General features: G+C 63.2%; 1 protein-coding gene across 2 annotated transcripts; it reads right to left on the bottom strand.

Moving 5' to 3' along the window:
- Nucleotides 1–976: 976 nt before the first annotated feature.
- Nucleotides 977–14,594, bottom strand: VSTM2B (V-set and transmembrane domain containing 2B). Of its 2 annotated transcripts, XM_024551386.4 has the most exons (5): nucleotides 14,427–14,594; nucleotides 13,695–13,879; nucleotides 12,779–12,808; nucleotides 11,145–11,613; nucleotides 977–1,652 (listed from the first exon to the last, which is right to left on the bottom strand). In XM_024551386.4, exons 1-5 carry the CDS (start codon nucleotides 14,494–14,496, stop codon nucleotides 1,564–1,566), a joined length of 843 nt encoding a protein of 280 aa, XP_024407154.2. In that variant the 5' UTR covers nucleotides 14,497–14,594; the 3' UTR covers nucleotides 977–1,563. The 2 variants fall into 2 exon arrangements, with proteins under 2 accessions (XP_024407154.2, XP_053770782.1); XM_053914807.2 differs by lacking the exon at nucleotides 12,779–12,808.
- Between the last annotated feature and the right edge of the window lie 570 nt (nucleotides 14,595–15,164).

The raw sequence follows: 15,164 nt of genomic DNA on the forward strand, positions 1-15,164 counted from the left end.
CACGCTGGGGGTCTCTGCGTCGGGGGAGGGGGGTGTCGGCCCAAAGGCACCTGTCTTTTGTCTTTCCCCAGGCAGGTACCGCAGTCCCAGGCCGAGCAGGTGGGCGGGGCCGGGTTATGTGTCACATCGCGGTGCAGTTCCAGTGCCGGCCAGCAGGGGAGGCTCTGCGCACCGTGGAACCGCGGGACTCGGACGGCTCAGAACTCACTTCCCGTGTTGACCGTCGCGGGTCGTCCAGCCCTCCTCTCCTCTCCGAGGGAAAGAAGGCCTGGGTCTCGCACGGGCAACCAACTGCCTGGACTGGAAGTCTCTTCTGTGCACAGCTCACTGGCCAGAGCCCGTCACGTGGATGCAGGGGTCGCGGTCCTCACCCGGAGCCACGGAGCAACCTCAACGACACGCAGCTGCTTTAAAAATTCGCTTGGCTTGGGACAAATCCATGAGATGGGGCTCTGGATGCGACCCTGTCAGGGAGTGAAGAACCACAGCCCCCGAGGCGCGTCTGCCCCTGTAAGACGTGCAGGGCCTGCCACAAACACGCGCGTTTCAGAGGCTGGAAGCCATCTCCAGATGCAGGGGGTGTGGAAGGAGGCCCCGCGTAAGCCCCAAATTTCCCCTCCAACCAGCGGAGACTTTAGCAACAGCGAATACACATGGACATGTATCTCCCAGCGGGCTAATGGGTTGGTTCATTGGCTTAAAAGGAGAGAGGCTGACTCGATCGATACCACGCCTCTTCCCAGGGAACTCCTATTCCCCTGGCTGGGGCGTCACTTGGTTCCCCAAGGCCCCTGTCCCTGGGGGAGGCTGGGTGGGTGCTCCTGTTGGCAGGGGGGGCCCGGGCCAGGGCCAGCTGCCCCCTTCCCTGGAGGGGGCAGCTGGCTCCACAGAACAGGGCATCCCGAGGCTTAACATTCATACATGCCTGTCGAGAGCTTATTTCAAAGTCGTTTTTTATTCAACTGTTACTCAGCAATATATAATACAGTGTAGAAACAAGTGTCGGGCCCTGTTTCCGGTGTTTATTTAAAAATAAATATTATTGACAGTGAATTTTAATTATGATACGATGTATCTTTTTTTAATCAAAATGTCTCAAAAGAAATAATTTACTTTAATAAAAAAGGCAAGCCCCCAAAGAAAAAAGTAAATGAAAATAAATTCCGAAACACAGTAATCTACTGAAAATATTTTGCTTTGTCAGAAAGGTGGTGAGCCAACGTTTTTCCCATCGTGTCCTGGAGACGGCGGCTCGACAGTTCGTGCAAAAAGAAGATGTGGAGGCGAAGTGGAGAAAAGAAAATACTGGAAGCAGAAACCGGCCGACCCCAGGCGTCCGGCCCGGGCCAGCCCCCCGCCTCGCGTGGAAACTGGATGTGTTGCTTCAGGTGCTCCGCAGCGGCGTAACGCCCCCCCAATGTGATTGGTTTGTTTTCCAGGTGGACTTGGTCATGCTTCTCTCCATCTCTCTGTGTCCATCAGCGACACGGTCCTCCTCCTACCCCGGGGCTGGGCAGGCAGGCTGGCCCCGCGGAGGGGCGCAGGACCTGGACGCAGCCCCGGTCAGTGCCCGGCCAGCAGGCCGAGGAGCTTATGCAGAGCCAGCAGGAGCAGGGACAGGAGCGGGTCTGCGGTGTAGGTGGGACCAGTGCCTGCAGGGGACCAGAAAACGGCAGGGTTACTGGGCGCCTGATTCATGGTCTGAGAGCAGACCGGCCCATGAAACATCCCTCAGCCTGGCCACTTCACAGGGGCTGTTTCAGGGACCAGCTTGGTCAGACAGCGGGGCGTCCAGCCTCAAGTGGGCTGTGCTTGAGGGGAGGCCGAGTCCCAGCCCTCGTTTTTGTTGACTAAAAAGACAGTGCACTCCCTCTCCCACCCCTGCCCCCCATACTATGCTATGAAGTGCCCTCAGTGTTTAAGACCGTCCCCCCACACCTCCTTCAGAAAGTCTCCATGATTGCATACAACTCCAGCCCCTCCCACTCCTGCCTGAACCGCACACAGCTGGGCACCCACAAGGTTGCTTCGGGGCACCCAGTCCCGTGCTTGGGGTCACAGTGGGGAGCTCAAGTCACTGGTTGGTGGTGGAGAGGGGGCTAGTGTCCCTGAGGCGTGGCCCTAGCACCATTCTGGCAGGAGGCCCCTCCCACCTGGTTCTCCAGTTTGGTCACTAACTTGAGCCCCCGGCCTGCCCCTGGCATGGTCACACGTGCCTTCCTCCTGCTCCCCTGGGCTGCCGCCCAGCTCTCCACCTGCCTGTCGCTGGGGTCCTCATCTGTTGGAAGTAGAGGAAAGCCCACCTGGGAACCCCAGGCTTCTCCCTGGAAGGCGGGGTGCTTCCCCCAGGGTCAGTGAGAGGAGGGAGTGCAGGAGATGCCGGAACCCCGAAAGTGCCCCTGCCACAGATGGTCCCCTCAGCCCCTGCCGGGGGCGGCAGCCCGTCACGCCAGCAGTGGCCAGGACAGGGTTGCAGCCCCTCCCCGTTGGGGGCTGAGCACGGCAGGCCTGCCGGTGGCCGAGGAGCAGCAGCCGAGATTCGAGATTCGGGGCCCCTCGGCCTGGGGTTGCTCAGTGGCTGCTGTAGGTGTTGCAGCAGCTCAACCCGTACGATTCGTTTCGGGGCCGAGAGGAGCAAGCGCCGTCCCAACACAACTGGGGGCTGGCTCTGAGCACAGAAACGGGGGCAGGAGCGTTCCGGCGCTGGTGGCCTGGGCTGGGTGGGGGCGGCGGCCCACAGGCTGACCCCGAGGAGCACGGCCCTGCAGCCCTGCGCCCCCGGCCGGCGCTGCCCTGGGGCCCCACACACTCGTGCGGGGCAGCCCCATGGATGGAGCGGCTGCTCCAGCAGACTCGGCTGTCCTAACCCAAGGACACGGGCGAGGGGCTCCAGGGCAGGCCGTCCTGTGTCAAGCAGAGCAAGGCCACCTGCTGTCACCGAGTCTTTTAAATGAGGGCTGGTTGGCCAAGGAGTTAGCGAGCTGGGTGGGGTGCCCCTGCTGAGCGCTGTCCATGCCCTGGGCAGCCCCCCTTTGCGGCCCCTGCCAGGGGAGGAGCGGGCCTGCCCCAAGAGGCAACACTCAGACTCGGCCGGCCTTTTGGGGTGCACTTGGACCTCCACCTCGCACAGGGTGGAGGCCTGTCTGGCTGCGGCAACTGGGTGCAGACGGCTCTCACTCCTGCTCCCGTCGCAGCTGGCCCCCGCCCTGCTCCATCCTGGGACCCCTCCACACATGTGTGGAGCCCGCGGCCGAGCCCTGCCAAGGAGACAGCTCCCTCCTGGTGCCTCCTGGGGCCAGGGTGCTGGAAGGCCCTTTCCGGGTTTTCGGGGGCTTGTGGAGTCGAGCAGGGGGAGCACTTAAGAGTCACTCTGGCCACAGTCTGGGGGGTGTGGATGTGGTCCAGAAGATGCCGGCCAGAGCCAAGCGCAGTGTCAGGGGCTCTCCTGTAGGCAGACCCCTCACTCCTCTTCACCATTTCCCCACCCTCCCCATCCCTGCCTCAGGGGACGCAAAGCACTGTCTCCTACGGGAGCCCAGGGGCTGGGCACAGGGACCAGGAAGCGGCGTGAGGACTCCGTCTGGTCTGCAGAAGGGCCTGGCTTAGTGCCCACGGAGTCCTAAAGACTTTAACGTACCATCAAACACGTGCCACTCGGGAGGCTTTTGCCTAAAAGCAGAGATTCGGCGTCTACCGGGAAGGCCCAGGACCCCGCACCCGGGCCGGCTTGCCCACTGAGCCCCAGGGCCGGCAGCCCCTGCCCTTCTCGGAAGATGTCCCCACGTGCTGCTCCCCAGGCCCCCCAACCCCAACCTGGGTCCAGGGTGGCCGCCAGGTCCCGCCCGGGCCCCTGGTGCAGCCAGGCCTCCCTTTGCCCAGCCTGCTGCCCTGCCCCCGCCACCCAGCCTGGCCCTGGGCGGCTGTCTGAGTTTGCCAGCTCTGGTGTGGGATCCAGGAGGCCAGGTCTCCGACCCACCTTTTCCCTACGTGGCTGTGCGACGACGACATTCCTGACGGCCACCGCCTGCCCCACCCTGGCTCTCTGTGCCCCCAGACACTGCGCCAGGCAGGCCAGGTGGCCCAGCCTCGCTGAGTGGGCAGGTGCCGCCTTGCGTGGAGGCTGTTTCCCTCGCCCGCGTTTTAATTAAAGCCTCTTCAAGGATCTCTATTCAAAGGGAGTCAGCGAGGAGTAATCGAGCTCCCGGAATTGGACAGAATTAATTTCTGCCGTGAAATTAACGTGCGCTGATAACCAGGCAGAGACGAGGAACAACAGAGGCCGCTGGGCTGTGAAGGGAATAGAGACGTTTGGGAGAAAAGCTGTGTGCGAGGGCAGAGGTGCAAGAGAGTGGACGAGACATGGGCCCCTCGGGCCTGTGCTCGGCTAGCTGCTGGCCTGTCGGGGCCCAGCCTTGGGCAGCTGCTCCCGGGCTGCAGGACAAAGCTCGGGGTGGGTGACGCCTGCCGAGATGGTGTGTGTGGTGGGTGGGCACGGCGCCCAGGCCCCTACAAAGGGAGTCCAGGCTCCTTTCTGGCTGGACACCCTTCCTGGCCCCGTTCCTGGGCCAGCTGTGCCTGACCTGCCCCTGCCCTGCCTCCCGGCCTCCCACTCTTGGCTCATGCTATTCCCCTGCCTAGATGTCGTCGCCTTTGCCCCAGGCGATCCCTGACCCTCTAACCCCCCTCACCACACCAGGGCTCACCTGGGCAGAGACCACACTGCTACCCAGCTACCCACCCCAACCCCCAGCTGGGCACCCACCCAGCCAGAGGCCATGGGGCCCTTCACAAATGCAAAGCAGACGCCACATCCCTGACAACTTCACCTCAGGTTGGAGACCTAAGCCGCCTTGCCTGGCCCGGCCGAGGACCTCCAGACTGAGTCCATTTCTGGGCTCCATCTGAGCACCCTTTGATCGGTGTCTTTCCTGGGGCGAAGCACAGGAGGGCCTGGACCCCTATCCCCCCACTCCCCGCCTGCACCCCGCAACGCTCTCAAAACACCTGTCGAACGAATGAACACAAGTCTCACTCACCGCCCAGACCCCGTGCGCCCCCCTCTGCGTCTAAGTTCTCCAACGAGCTCCCCTCTTCCACTGCCACTTCCCCTCCCTCCAATCCCTTTACTGAAAAGGTTTGTTCTGTGAGGCGCCTGTCACTCTGTAAACAAACCACTCCGAATTCTTCCCTTAGAACGTGACGTTATACAGATCTTTTTAAAAATACAGAAACATAGTTGGATGCGTTAGATACTTTGTATAACTCGCACACTCGGATATATTTGTATGTATGTAAATCTCTGGACTCTTATCTGAACGATAAGATAGGCTTCTGAACGAACCCTTTGAAGCAGTACGACCCCCTTTCCAAGCTAACTCTGCCTGGAACCCCAGTATTTGAAGCCAGTTGGAGGGGAGGAGCCCTGATAGAAGCTGGGGGTGGGGCTAGGGGCCCAGGGTTCCAAGAACCTCCGTTTGGGAACCTCTCTCAGGAGGCTGTCGAGGGCCTGTTTCCGATCTGAAACCCATGGACCGGTGGGCGCTGGGGTGCTGGGGGCTCGCTTCACAGACCCCGCCCCCTATGGAGGGGAACAGTCCCGCTGAAATCCAATGCATCCCCTCCCTGGCCTTTGTGTCCCTCAGGGCAGAACGTGCCCCAGACCCCTCCAGTGAGGCAAACAGTGGGCACTTAATCAATGCCTGCTCCGTGGAGGCAGAGCTGGGCCTGGCCAAGCCAAGGCAGGGAAGACGGCCAGAGGCCAGAGTACCAGGGAGGAAGGGCTCAAGTCCTCATGCCCAGCACACCCACCACGCCGGGGGCCAGGACACAGCGGCTCTTCCCTCCAGCCCCCACCTCAAGGGCGCCTGCACCCACCTTCCTGTTTCCCACGGAGGACTTGTCTTTGGAAACACAATTGCACTGCAAAGGTTAACGTGGTTTAATTGCCCAGGGATACTGCTCTGAAAATCCTGTAACAGGTGCTCATTAAATAAAATTAGCGCGCCGGAGCTGCCACGCTGCCAGCGCGCCTCTGCAGACCAGGCTGCGCTGTGAGTTACTGTTGACCGGAGTGTTTCTGTTACATTAGTCTCTAATGCGACCCCAGTGATTCATCCGCCCACCTGGAGATTTAATTTGTTAAATGCTTGCAGAAGTGTATCCACACTCACTTTTACGTGGATAATGATAATCAAATCCCGGCCTGGCTGCGTCTGCCCACGTACCCCGGGGTCCAGCAGAGATGGGGGCCCCTGCTCCCTTCCTCAGCAGGAGGGATGGTGGGGCCACCCGCAGGCGGAGGAAGCGGGGCTGGGGCAGGCTGGGGACTTCTGGGCCAGGCCACCAGCCGGGACCTCTGTCCCGGAGGTCTCCTTCCAGGACGGAGCAGGCAGCTTTCAGTCCGCAGCACCAACCCCTTCTGCAAAACCCAACCTGCACCCTGTGTGCACATGTCTCCCTCCCTCCTACCTCTGTCACCGTCCCTGTCCCCTCCCACCCGGCCCTCCCAGCGGTCCAGTCTCTCCTCCGCTCCCTCGCTCACCCACAGCTACTTGGTTTCCGGCCTGTCCCTCCATCCAGACAGTGTACCCGCCCTGCCGGCTCTGGGCTGGATCGCTGTCTCTGACATGGTCTCCCCACATCAACTCTGTCGCCCTCTCCACTCTGCACACCACTCTCCCCCCCTTGCCGCTGCCACCGCCCCCTGCGGGAGGCAGCCGGCACAGCAGGCAGGGCAGCCAGGCCCACACACGGGCGGTGTCGTTTGTGGTGGGACACGAGAAGCCATGATGACCTCGCTGAGCACCAGACTCGCGGGAAACAGCCACCTCCAGGCAAGGACAGGGCGTGGTGTCTTCCCCACTTCCTGCCTTCCCCCTTGAAATGGCACAGACCGCCCTGGCCGGTGGGGCTCAGTGGGCTGCGCATGGTCCCGAAAAGCAAAAGGTCGCAGGTTCGATTCCCGGTCAGGGCACGTGCCTGGGTTGTGGGTTCTGTGCCCAGTGGGGGGGGCGTGCAGAAGGCAGCCAATCAATGTTTCTCACCCTCTCTTTGTCCCTCCCTCCCCCTCTCCCTAAAATTAAATAAAGTCCTAAAGAAGAAATGGCACAGAGAGAGAAGGACAGAAAGAGCCCCTCGCCCAGCCTTTCGCAGCCTGATGGCACTTTCTGTCCGGAAGGCCCATCACTTCCTCCTGTCCCTCAAGGTCCACGTTCACAGCATGTGTGGAGGGAGAAGGTCTCAGAGGGAAGTCTCGGGCCGGAGCAGCGGGAGCAGCCAGCAGGCTCATAACGGGCCCTGGGCTGTCTGTGCCAGCCAGTCCCACAGCCACCGCCACGGCTGCCGAGCACCGTCATCCTGTGAGCACATTCCAGACGCAGGCCGTGTGCTGGCTCGGCTCTCTCCGTGGGTGGCCTAATCCTGCCACTCGCTCTCCGGCGTGGGCACTGGTGATGACCAGATGATGACAGATGCAGGAACTGCTGAAGGGTCGGGGTTCAGATCCAGCCGGATGGTGCGGGAGGTGAGCGGCACGGTTCTTATGAAGTCGCGGACCTGCATGATCCTGGGCGGCCGGAGCTGCTGCAAGGCCCCGAGACACGGGGAAGATGGGTCGGCATTCAAAGCCGGGCTCGCCTACGAGCCAGCTAGCCGAACAGCAAGGAAGATCCGAAATGTCAGGAGAAGAACCAGAGATGGTCGGAAAGGGTGGGGAGTCGAGCCTCCTCCGGACTGCCTTCAGCGTCTCTCGGGTTTGCGCTGCCTTCCCCCACACAGTGGGGGGACCCTGGGAGGGCTGGCCTTGCCTGGGTCACTTCCCTGGCCTCGCCCTTCACTGGGCCCTGGGTGCTCTCAGGTGGGCCCTGCAGACAGTTGGCCTTCCTGGCCACGCCGGCCCTTCCGGCAACGTGGCCGCATCTGAGCTGCCCAGGGCAGAGCCCGCAGGCACGGTGATGGTGGGGAAAAGCTTTGAAACGCGCAGACCTCACGCTCCTGAAGCTACGTCCACGGCTCACTGCCCAACAGCCGCTAAACCCTGACCCAGAGGAGGCCAAATCGGGGAGTCCATCGTGGTGTGCCAGCACGCCTTCCCTCCCAGAAGCGCCGGCGCCAAAGATGAGCAGGATCAGGCCGCAATTGGCGGTTCCTGGGGATGGCCTGTTTGCCTGCAGCCCTTACGTAAAACAAAGGGAAACTTCTCACTGCCTTGGATAAGTTTCCCAGAGATGCCTGGTAATAGTCAGCACAGCACTGGGGACAGAAAAGATGATACTTTGTCCCTCCGGGCTGCAAAGGTGTCTTAAGAGCAAGCCTGCATTTCCCATAAAGCTCAGGTGTTGGGGCCCCCCGTCCAGCCCCCACCTCTGTCTGCGCGGCGGGGGGCAGAGCTCGTCAATATTGCATTACAGAGGCACGCGACCTCGGTTGTGCCCACGGGCGCCTGGGGACGCCTTAACACTCAGAGCTTCAAAAACGTGCACCTGGCGGTCTAATGAGAAGCTTCTTGCTGGGTTGGGCTCCCGGTGACATTTAGAAAGGCTGGCTCTCCACTGTCTCTTGGAGGCTGCACCCGGCTGGGGGAGGGCTCTGGGCCCCAGGGAGGGGCTGTTTGATCACATGAGGCGGGAGGAGGGAGGCAGAGCTGCGGAGAGGAGGGAGAGCCGTGAGACTTGCACGGGGCACTCACTCGGTAGGTGCTCAGTCGGTAGGTGCTCAGTCGAAGGCAAGTTCTGCATTATTTACCATCGCTACAGTCATAGTGCAGCTGTTCTGTCCTCCCTTCGGGGTTTCCCAGCGTCTGAGAGAATGAATGCTGCGCCGGGACCCGACTGACCACTCAGTGTCGGACAAAGACCACCCACTCCATTTGGTGTGACTTTCTCATTCCATGGGGTCCAGGGAGGGGGAAGGGGGGGGGAGTTGACGCCTTCAGAAACTTTCCCAGGACTGACCTACACAGGAAGACAAAGATCCCTGAAATCACACCACCTACAGGAAGCCTCCTGTGATTGCCTCAGCCAGATAGGGACGGACACAGATGGCTCTGTCCTGGAGTCACGTGGGTGCCCTGACACTCCTCAGTGGGACTGTGGTGACCATCGCCGGTCCCCGCTCACGGCAACCCTGATGAGAGGGTGGTGTGTGGCCGGTAATCCCCATGATGGCTGCTGTCAGTGGGGAGGGCACATCTCTCGCCGCTGCGAGTCCCGGCCACATCCTTTATGAAATCCTTTCTTTGTTCCTTTCAGGGGCTCGGTTTTCTGGGGCAACTCCTGCCAGACTCGCTTTCTCATTAACGACAAGCCTCCAGCTGGATCAGAGTTTGGGGGAAGAGTGTTGATTTCAGGTGATGGTTTCAGGTCCCCGAGGGTCCGGGCGATGGGAAGGGCAGGTGCCTGTGCCTGGCCTGCGGTACCACCTCTGCCGGCTCTGTCATCCACCGGGGTCAAGGGTCCAGAGTGACAGCCTTCTCCTCGCTGGGAGACCCCTCTGCCCTGGTTTACGGTTGCCATGGCGACACCCAAGGATGCTCCCCTCGATGACTCCTGGCGGTAACAGCCTCTCCAATGCCAGCACACCCTTGGCCTTGGCCGTCTTTCCCTCATTGTTAATTGAAACACGGAGAACCCGTTCTCTGTGTGGGCTCCAGGTAGCTGGGTACCACACCCATCTGGCTCTCTGCAGGGGCCTGGGGCTTCTCCTTGCAGCCGGCGCCCACGGCTAATTAGAGGTCCACACACCACAGATCTGATCCCCAGCTCCCTGCAGCGGGGAGCCCCCTGCTGACGAGTGAGCCGTCTGTCACAAACCGTGCTCTTGGAGGCCCATCGAGGGTCCGCCTCGGCACCTTTCCCGGTTTAAAGGGTTGGTCTGGGAGGTACTCTGTTTTGTTTTTTCTCTTTTTTTCCCCAGAAACAGCAACCAGCAACAAATGGCTCATGAAAAATAGGTCAGCATTCAGATTAATCGGGGGGCCAGATTTACAGGCGTGGCTAAGAAGGAGCCCCGCCTCCCGTGCCGCTCTGTTGCCCTCATCCAGCCCCGGCTCTGTTTAAGCACAAATATCAAAACGTCTCTTGACAAATGAAATGTGAAATAAGTGAGCTTTTGCATGTAAACTTTTAGTGCAAAACACGTGTCCGGCTGCTTTGGGCCCACACGGGCCGTGGGAAGGGTTTTGGCTGGGCTATGCAGTAGCTGAAGGACAGGGATTCACATAAGCGCCCACCCCCCCCCCCCCCGACCCAGCATTACTGGAGGAGCCCACCTGAAAAACAGTGGCACAGCCTCGCCCGGGACGTCTGGCTTCCCCCCAGCAGCAGCTGCTCGCCAGGCCGCTATGCGGGCAGGTGGGCTGGAGCCAGCCCCGGAGTTGCCAGATGGAAACAGCCAGACCACCCACCTGACCCAGCCCCTGGCCCACCTTGTGCATTAGGAACTCAGCTCTGGGTTCGACCCGGAGGTACATCAGAAGGAAATGCATCAGAAGGAAATCAATGAACTGTATACAGTGTAGCCTCCGAGAGACGCGGCCTCTCCTCCCTTGTTTGTGGGCTGCGGGCCAGTGCCCAGAGTGAGTGGCCCTGGAAGCCACTGGTTGCAGACGGCACCATCTCTCTCATCTGGGCCCCTGGACTGCCTGGGGCAGCTCCACCCCCCGAGTCCAGAGCGGGACTCCGGTGAACCGGAACAATGCATTGCCTCTGTGTTAAAGCCGCTGGCCTTTCCGGGTTGGTTTGTCTCCACAGCCAGTGCTGTCTTAAACTAACACGGAGGGTGGAAACTCGCAGCCTGTGTCTAAGGCCACCCTGGATGTCCACAAAGACCCCAGAGGCTACCCAGCGGCCGCCCATGCGGCTCAGTGGGGTCAGGCGGCATCCAGACACACCAACCCGCGTCTAGAGAAGGCTCCCCGTGCCCCAGCCCGCACATCCACAAGTGCACTGCGTGAAGGCTTCTAGCAGCCGACAGGAGAGCAGCGAAGAGAGAGAGCCCCAGCGAGGCTGCCCAAGGCGGGTCCTGGGGCACCCAAGTTACCAACTTCGGCGAGGACGCACACGCAGATGACTGCTGTGGCCATCCCTGGGGTCACCCCGCCCCGCGGCCCGGCCAGCCTGCCCCTCTCAGCGCCCACCCTTACCTACCGGAGCCATGCCTCTGCCGCAGAAGGACCGCCTGGCCAGAGGGCGGCGACGCGGACGAAGCAGCAGCTGCAGCGCCCACGGTGGTGGTGGTGGTGGTGGTGGCGGCTGTGTGGGCCGTGGACGCAGCGGCGGTAGGAGGGCTCCGGGGAGGCGGGCTCTTGTCTCCGCGGCTGGGCTCGGAGGTGGTGTGGCCCGCGGCGCCGGTGGTGCCCACGTGGTTGGCGATAGAGGCGCCAGCTGGGCCGTGGCGCCGCGGGCCGCTGCTCTGAATGTGAGACACGGCCTCCGCGGCCTGCACGTTGGGCGGGGCGAAGCGCGAGAGCACGCGCAGCAGCGCCTGGGCCGTGTGCTCCCGCGTGTCGTCGTCGCCGTAGGCGGACACGCGGCACTCGTACACGCCCTCGTCCTGCGGCCGCACCGCGGAGAGCCGCAGCCGGTGCGAGATGTCGTTGCCCTGGACACGCACGGTCTGCAAGAGGGTGACCTGGGGTAGGAGGCCGGGAGGGGCAAGCCGCCCACGCCTGCCAGCGCCCCCACGCCGCAGCGCCGACCCTTCCCCCACCGAGCTGTGCCCATCGCCGGGACCCAGGTGTCCTTCCGCCCCTGGTCTTCCCCGGGCATGGGGCCCCCAACTCTAGCTGGACCCAGGTGGCCCCGCCCATTGCATTGTGTCCCCGTTCCTCCTCACCTTCACCGAAGGCTCCCCGGGCCTGAATGGACCGCAGGGCTCCACGGCCCGCTGTCAGTCAGGCCCCACTGACATTTCTGCACCCCAGACCCCGGGGGGCCAGCGTGGTGGCCGCAGGAAGTCACCCTGCCCTCGGAGGACGCCCCTATACCTACCTGCTCACATCCCCTGGCCCTGCACAGCTAACCCTCTGCCCTCCCAAGGGGGCGGGGGATCCTGAGGCTGCTGCTGGTCCCCCTGGCCCTCTGCTACTTAGTTCAGCCCGATGCTCCCAGTGACAAAGCACTTACCCCCCACCTCCCTGGCCTGGTGGGGACTCAGGGAAGCACCTGGTTTGTGGCCCTCACCTTGCACCCAGGGACCCCTCACCTCTGAACCTAGCTCTGGAAGTCTCCAGGCCTTGATGCATTCGCGTTCCAGCTGGGAAAGCTTGGGCTCATCTCCTCCCTGAGTTACACACCCCACAGCCCCAGCTCTGTGAAGCCTGGCAAGACTGCCCGCCCCCTCGACCCCCCATCATGAGCCCACAACACCTGGCACTTCGACCTGGGGCCTGCAGCCTGAGGCCCATCAGCCAGAGCAGGGACCCCCCGCCCCGCCAACCCTCCCTGCCACGGAGGAGCAGCAGCGCCAATCGCGGGAGAAAGGCCAGAAGAGGTGATGCAGGCAGACATGCAGGGCCTGCGTGGACAACGGAGAGTTTTATAGGTGAGCGCAGAGGGGACGAAAGAGAGTCACGCCTGGGACCCTCGATTTATACAAAAGGGAAACCAATCCCGCTACTGGCAACAGATGGCGCCTGGACACGCCGAGCCTCCGCCACGGCAAGGCTGCAAGAAAGTGCCTACACCGCCCGGCCGCTGAGCCTTTCTCGCAGGGAGGAGGCTGCAGGGCGTGAGGCGGCCAGCAGGGGTCTCCCGCGGCCCACGCGGGACTCCACACTTACGCTGATTTTAGTTGCATCCTTATTTGTTACCTAAAATGCAAAGAGGGAGAGAGGGAGACATTAGGCTCTCGGCCTTCAGGCTCAGGGAACGCAGACGTGCCTCTGGCACGGGGACCCTCCGCAGGGGGGCTGGGACTTGAAAACGCTGGGCTGTGGCCAGGGTGGCTGAGTGTAGGGAAGGGATCAGGAGCGGCCAGGGCCGAATGCACGGAAGACATCAGGATTTCCAGGAGTGTTCCCGGAAGGAAGCAGGGCGTGCAGCAAGCGTGGTGCCTGGCTGAGGAGGAGAGGCCGGGGCACCGCTGCCAGCCAACGAGGGGAGGCTGGAAGGCCAGCGGTGGGGAGCATCCCCATCCCGCGTGGTTCTCTAAACCCTGTGGGAAACTGGATGGAAGGGCCGGCGTATCTGGACAGGGCTCAGTGGGAGACAGGAGCGGTAACTCGGGATGGGGCGCTGTGTGCGTGCGTGTGCACGCATGTGCTAGGGTGTGCGTTAGAGACTGTGGGTTAAGAGGCACAGGGGCTGTGGTGCCCTCCCTGGGGATGATGACGGGGGGGGGGGGTGTTCCCTGTGCATGGTGCTCGGTGGGCCTCTGGAATCCAGGCCCAGAGGAGCGTGACAATTCGGCCCAGAGCCCGGGGCCCTCAGAGTGGTAGAGGGCAGGGAAAGGGGTCCCCCTCCAGCAGCCAGCACCCATCAGACGCTGGGCCCGCAGTCAGCCAGCAAGAACAGGCAAACTGGGGGAAGTGTGGCTCTTTAGGGGCGTGGTGTGGACTTCCGGGGGGGGGGGTTGGGGGAGAAGTGAATGGATGAACAGGATTTGGGGTAACAGAGTGGGGATGGGGAGCGTGAGAGATGGGCTGCCCGGCAGGGCGTCGCTCAGCTTTCCTGCCCCAGGGCCCAGGGGGCCGGCACCTTGCTCCCGCCACCGGGCACGCTGAGCGCCAGGTCCTGCAGCAGCTCCCGCGGCGGCTCCTTCAGGTACCACCACTGGATCTCCAGCGAATAGGAGGCAGCTCCGCTAGCCCGGAATGCACAGGGCATTTCGATGTCGTCTCCCTCCCGTACTGTCACATCTTTGGGGACTTCGGTAAATGTAGCTGGGGGCGGGGAAGAGAGAGGCGTGACCAACTGCGGGGCGGAGGTGGGGGGGCCTGGGGCAACCCGAAGCGAAACGCCTGGCTCAGGCTCGCGGGCCTTGTGCTTCCCACCCTGCGGCTCCACGCGTGTCCCAGGAGCCAGCGAAGTTCGCTAGAGCTCTGCCGGGTCGCCGCTGTGACCGGCTACCGCCGCAGGCTGCTTCCCTCCGGGTCGGCCCGGACGCCACGACCGGCTTACGCTTCTGGCTCGCGCCCACCGCATTACCCGGGCTGGGCTGGGGCGTGCCAACTCCCGCGTCCTGCACGTCGCCTCTCCGCAGCTGGAGCCCCGGTCCCGCTCCGAATGACCCGGGCGCGCCGCGGTGGCGACACTTCGCTGCTCTGTGCCCCCTACCCCTGAGGCCCGGGCTGCACGCGGGGATGGCTCCAGACCATGAAGCCTTCCCCTTTTCTTCCTCCTCCTCTGCTGTGGCGACCGGGGCAGGCTGGCTCTGGTGGCCCTGGAGAGAATCCCCGAGCCCCCAGGCAGCAAAGTTCCCGCGCTCACCGTCGGCCACGAAGAGCAGCAGCAGCGGCGGCAGGTATCCGAGGGCGCCGAGCTGGTTCCACTGTTCCATCTCCCGCGGAGCCCCGGGCGCGGAGAGGCGGCGGCGGCAGCGTGGGCTCGGATCCGGCTGGGGCTCGGGCTAGGACGCCTCGGAACCTGCCATGGCCCCGCGCGGCGCCCCCTCCCCCGGCCGCCAGCGGCCGCCAATCAGCCCCGCTCCCTTGCCGGCTTGCCCGGCTCCGGCTGGGGGCGCTGCGCTCGGAGCGCAGAACGCGAGGTCCCGCCTGGGGCTACTGGCAATCGTTCCAGTCCTCCCTCTACCTCCGCGACCACAGGACGGTGAGGAGCCGCAGGTTAGTCTGTGCCGGGCGGGCGGGGCAGGGGCTGGGCCGCGTCGGGACCCATCCCTGACCAGGGAGCGCGCGCCTCGGAGCTGCGGGAAGAATTCCGATCCTGGTTTGGCTCCCGACTGCCACCTCCTCCGGCTCCAGCCAAGCTCGCCCGTCGCCGCCCCCGCCGGTCCCTCCGCGGCTCTCTCCGCAAAGCGAGTGGGCGCTCAGCCGCGGCGCGCAGACCTGGCGTCCGACCCGGCGCGGCGAGGGGACAGCGGGTCCGGCGTGGCCGACCCAGAGCCGGAGCAGGGCGGGGAGGGGAGGGGGCGGGGGAAGGGAGGGGGCGGTCAGCGGCGGGGGGCCGAGCCGCCTCCTCCGCCGCATCACCCCGCCCTCCCCTCCACTC

This window comes from Desmodus rotundus, chromosome 12 (genome assembly GCF_022682495.2).
Source record: "Desmodus rotundus isolate HL8 chromosome 12, HLdesRot8A.1, whole genome shotgun sequence".
Classification (NCBI taxonomy): domain Eukaryota; kingdom Metazoa; phylum Chordata; class Mammalia; order Chiroptera; family Phyllostomidae; genus Desmodus; species Desmodus rotundus.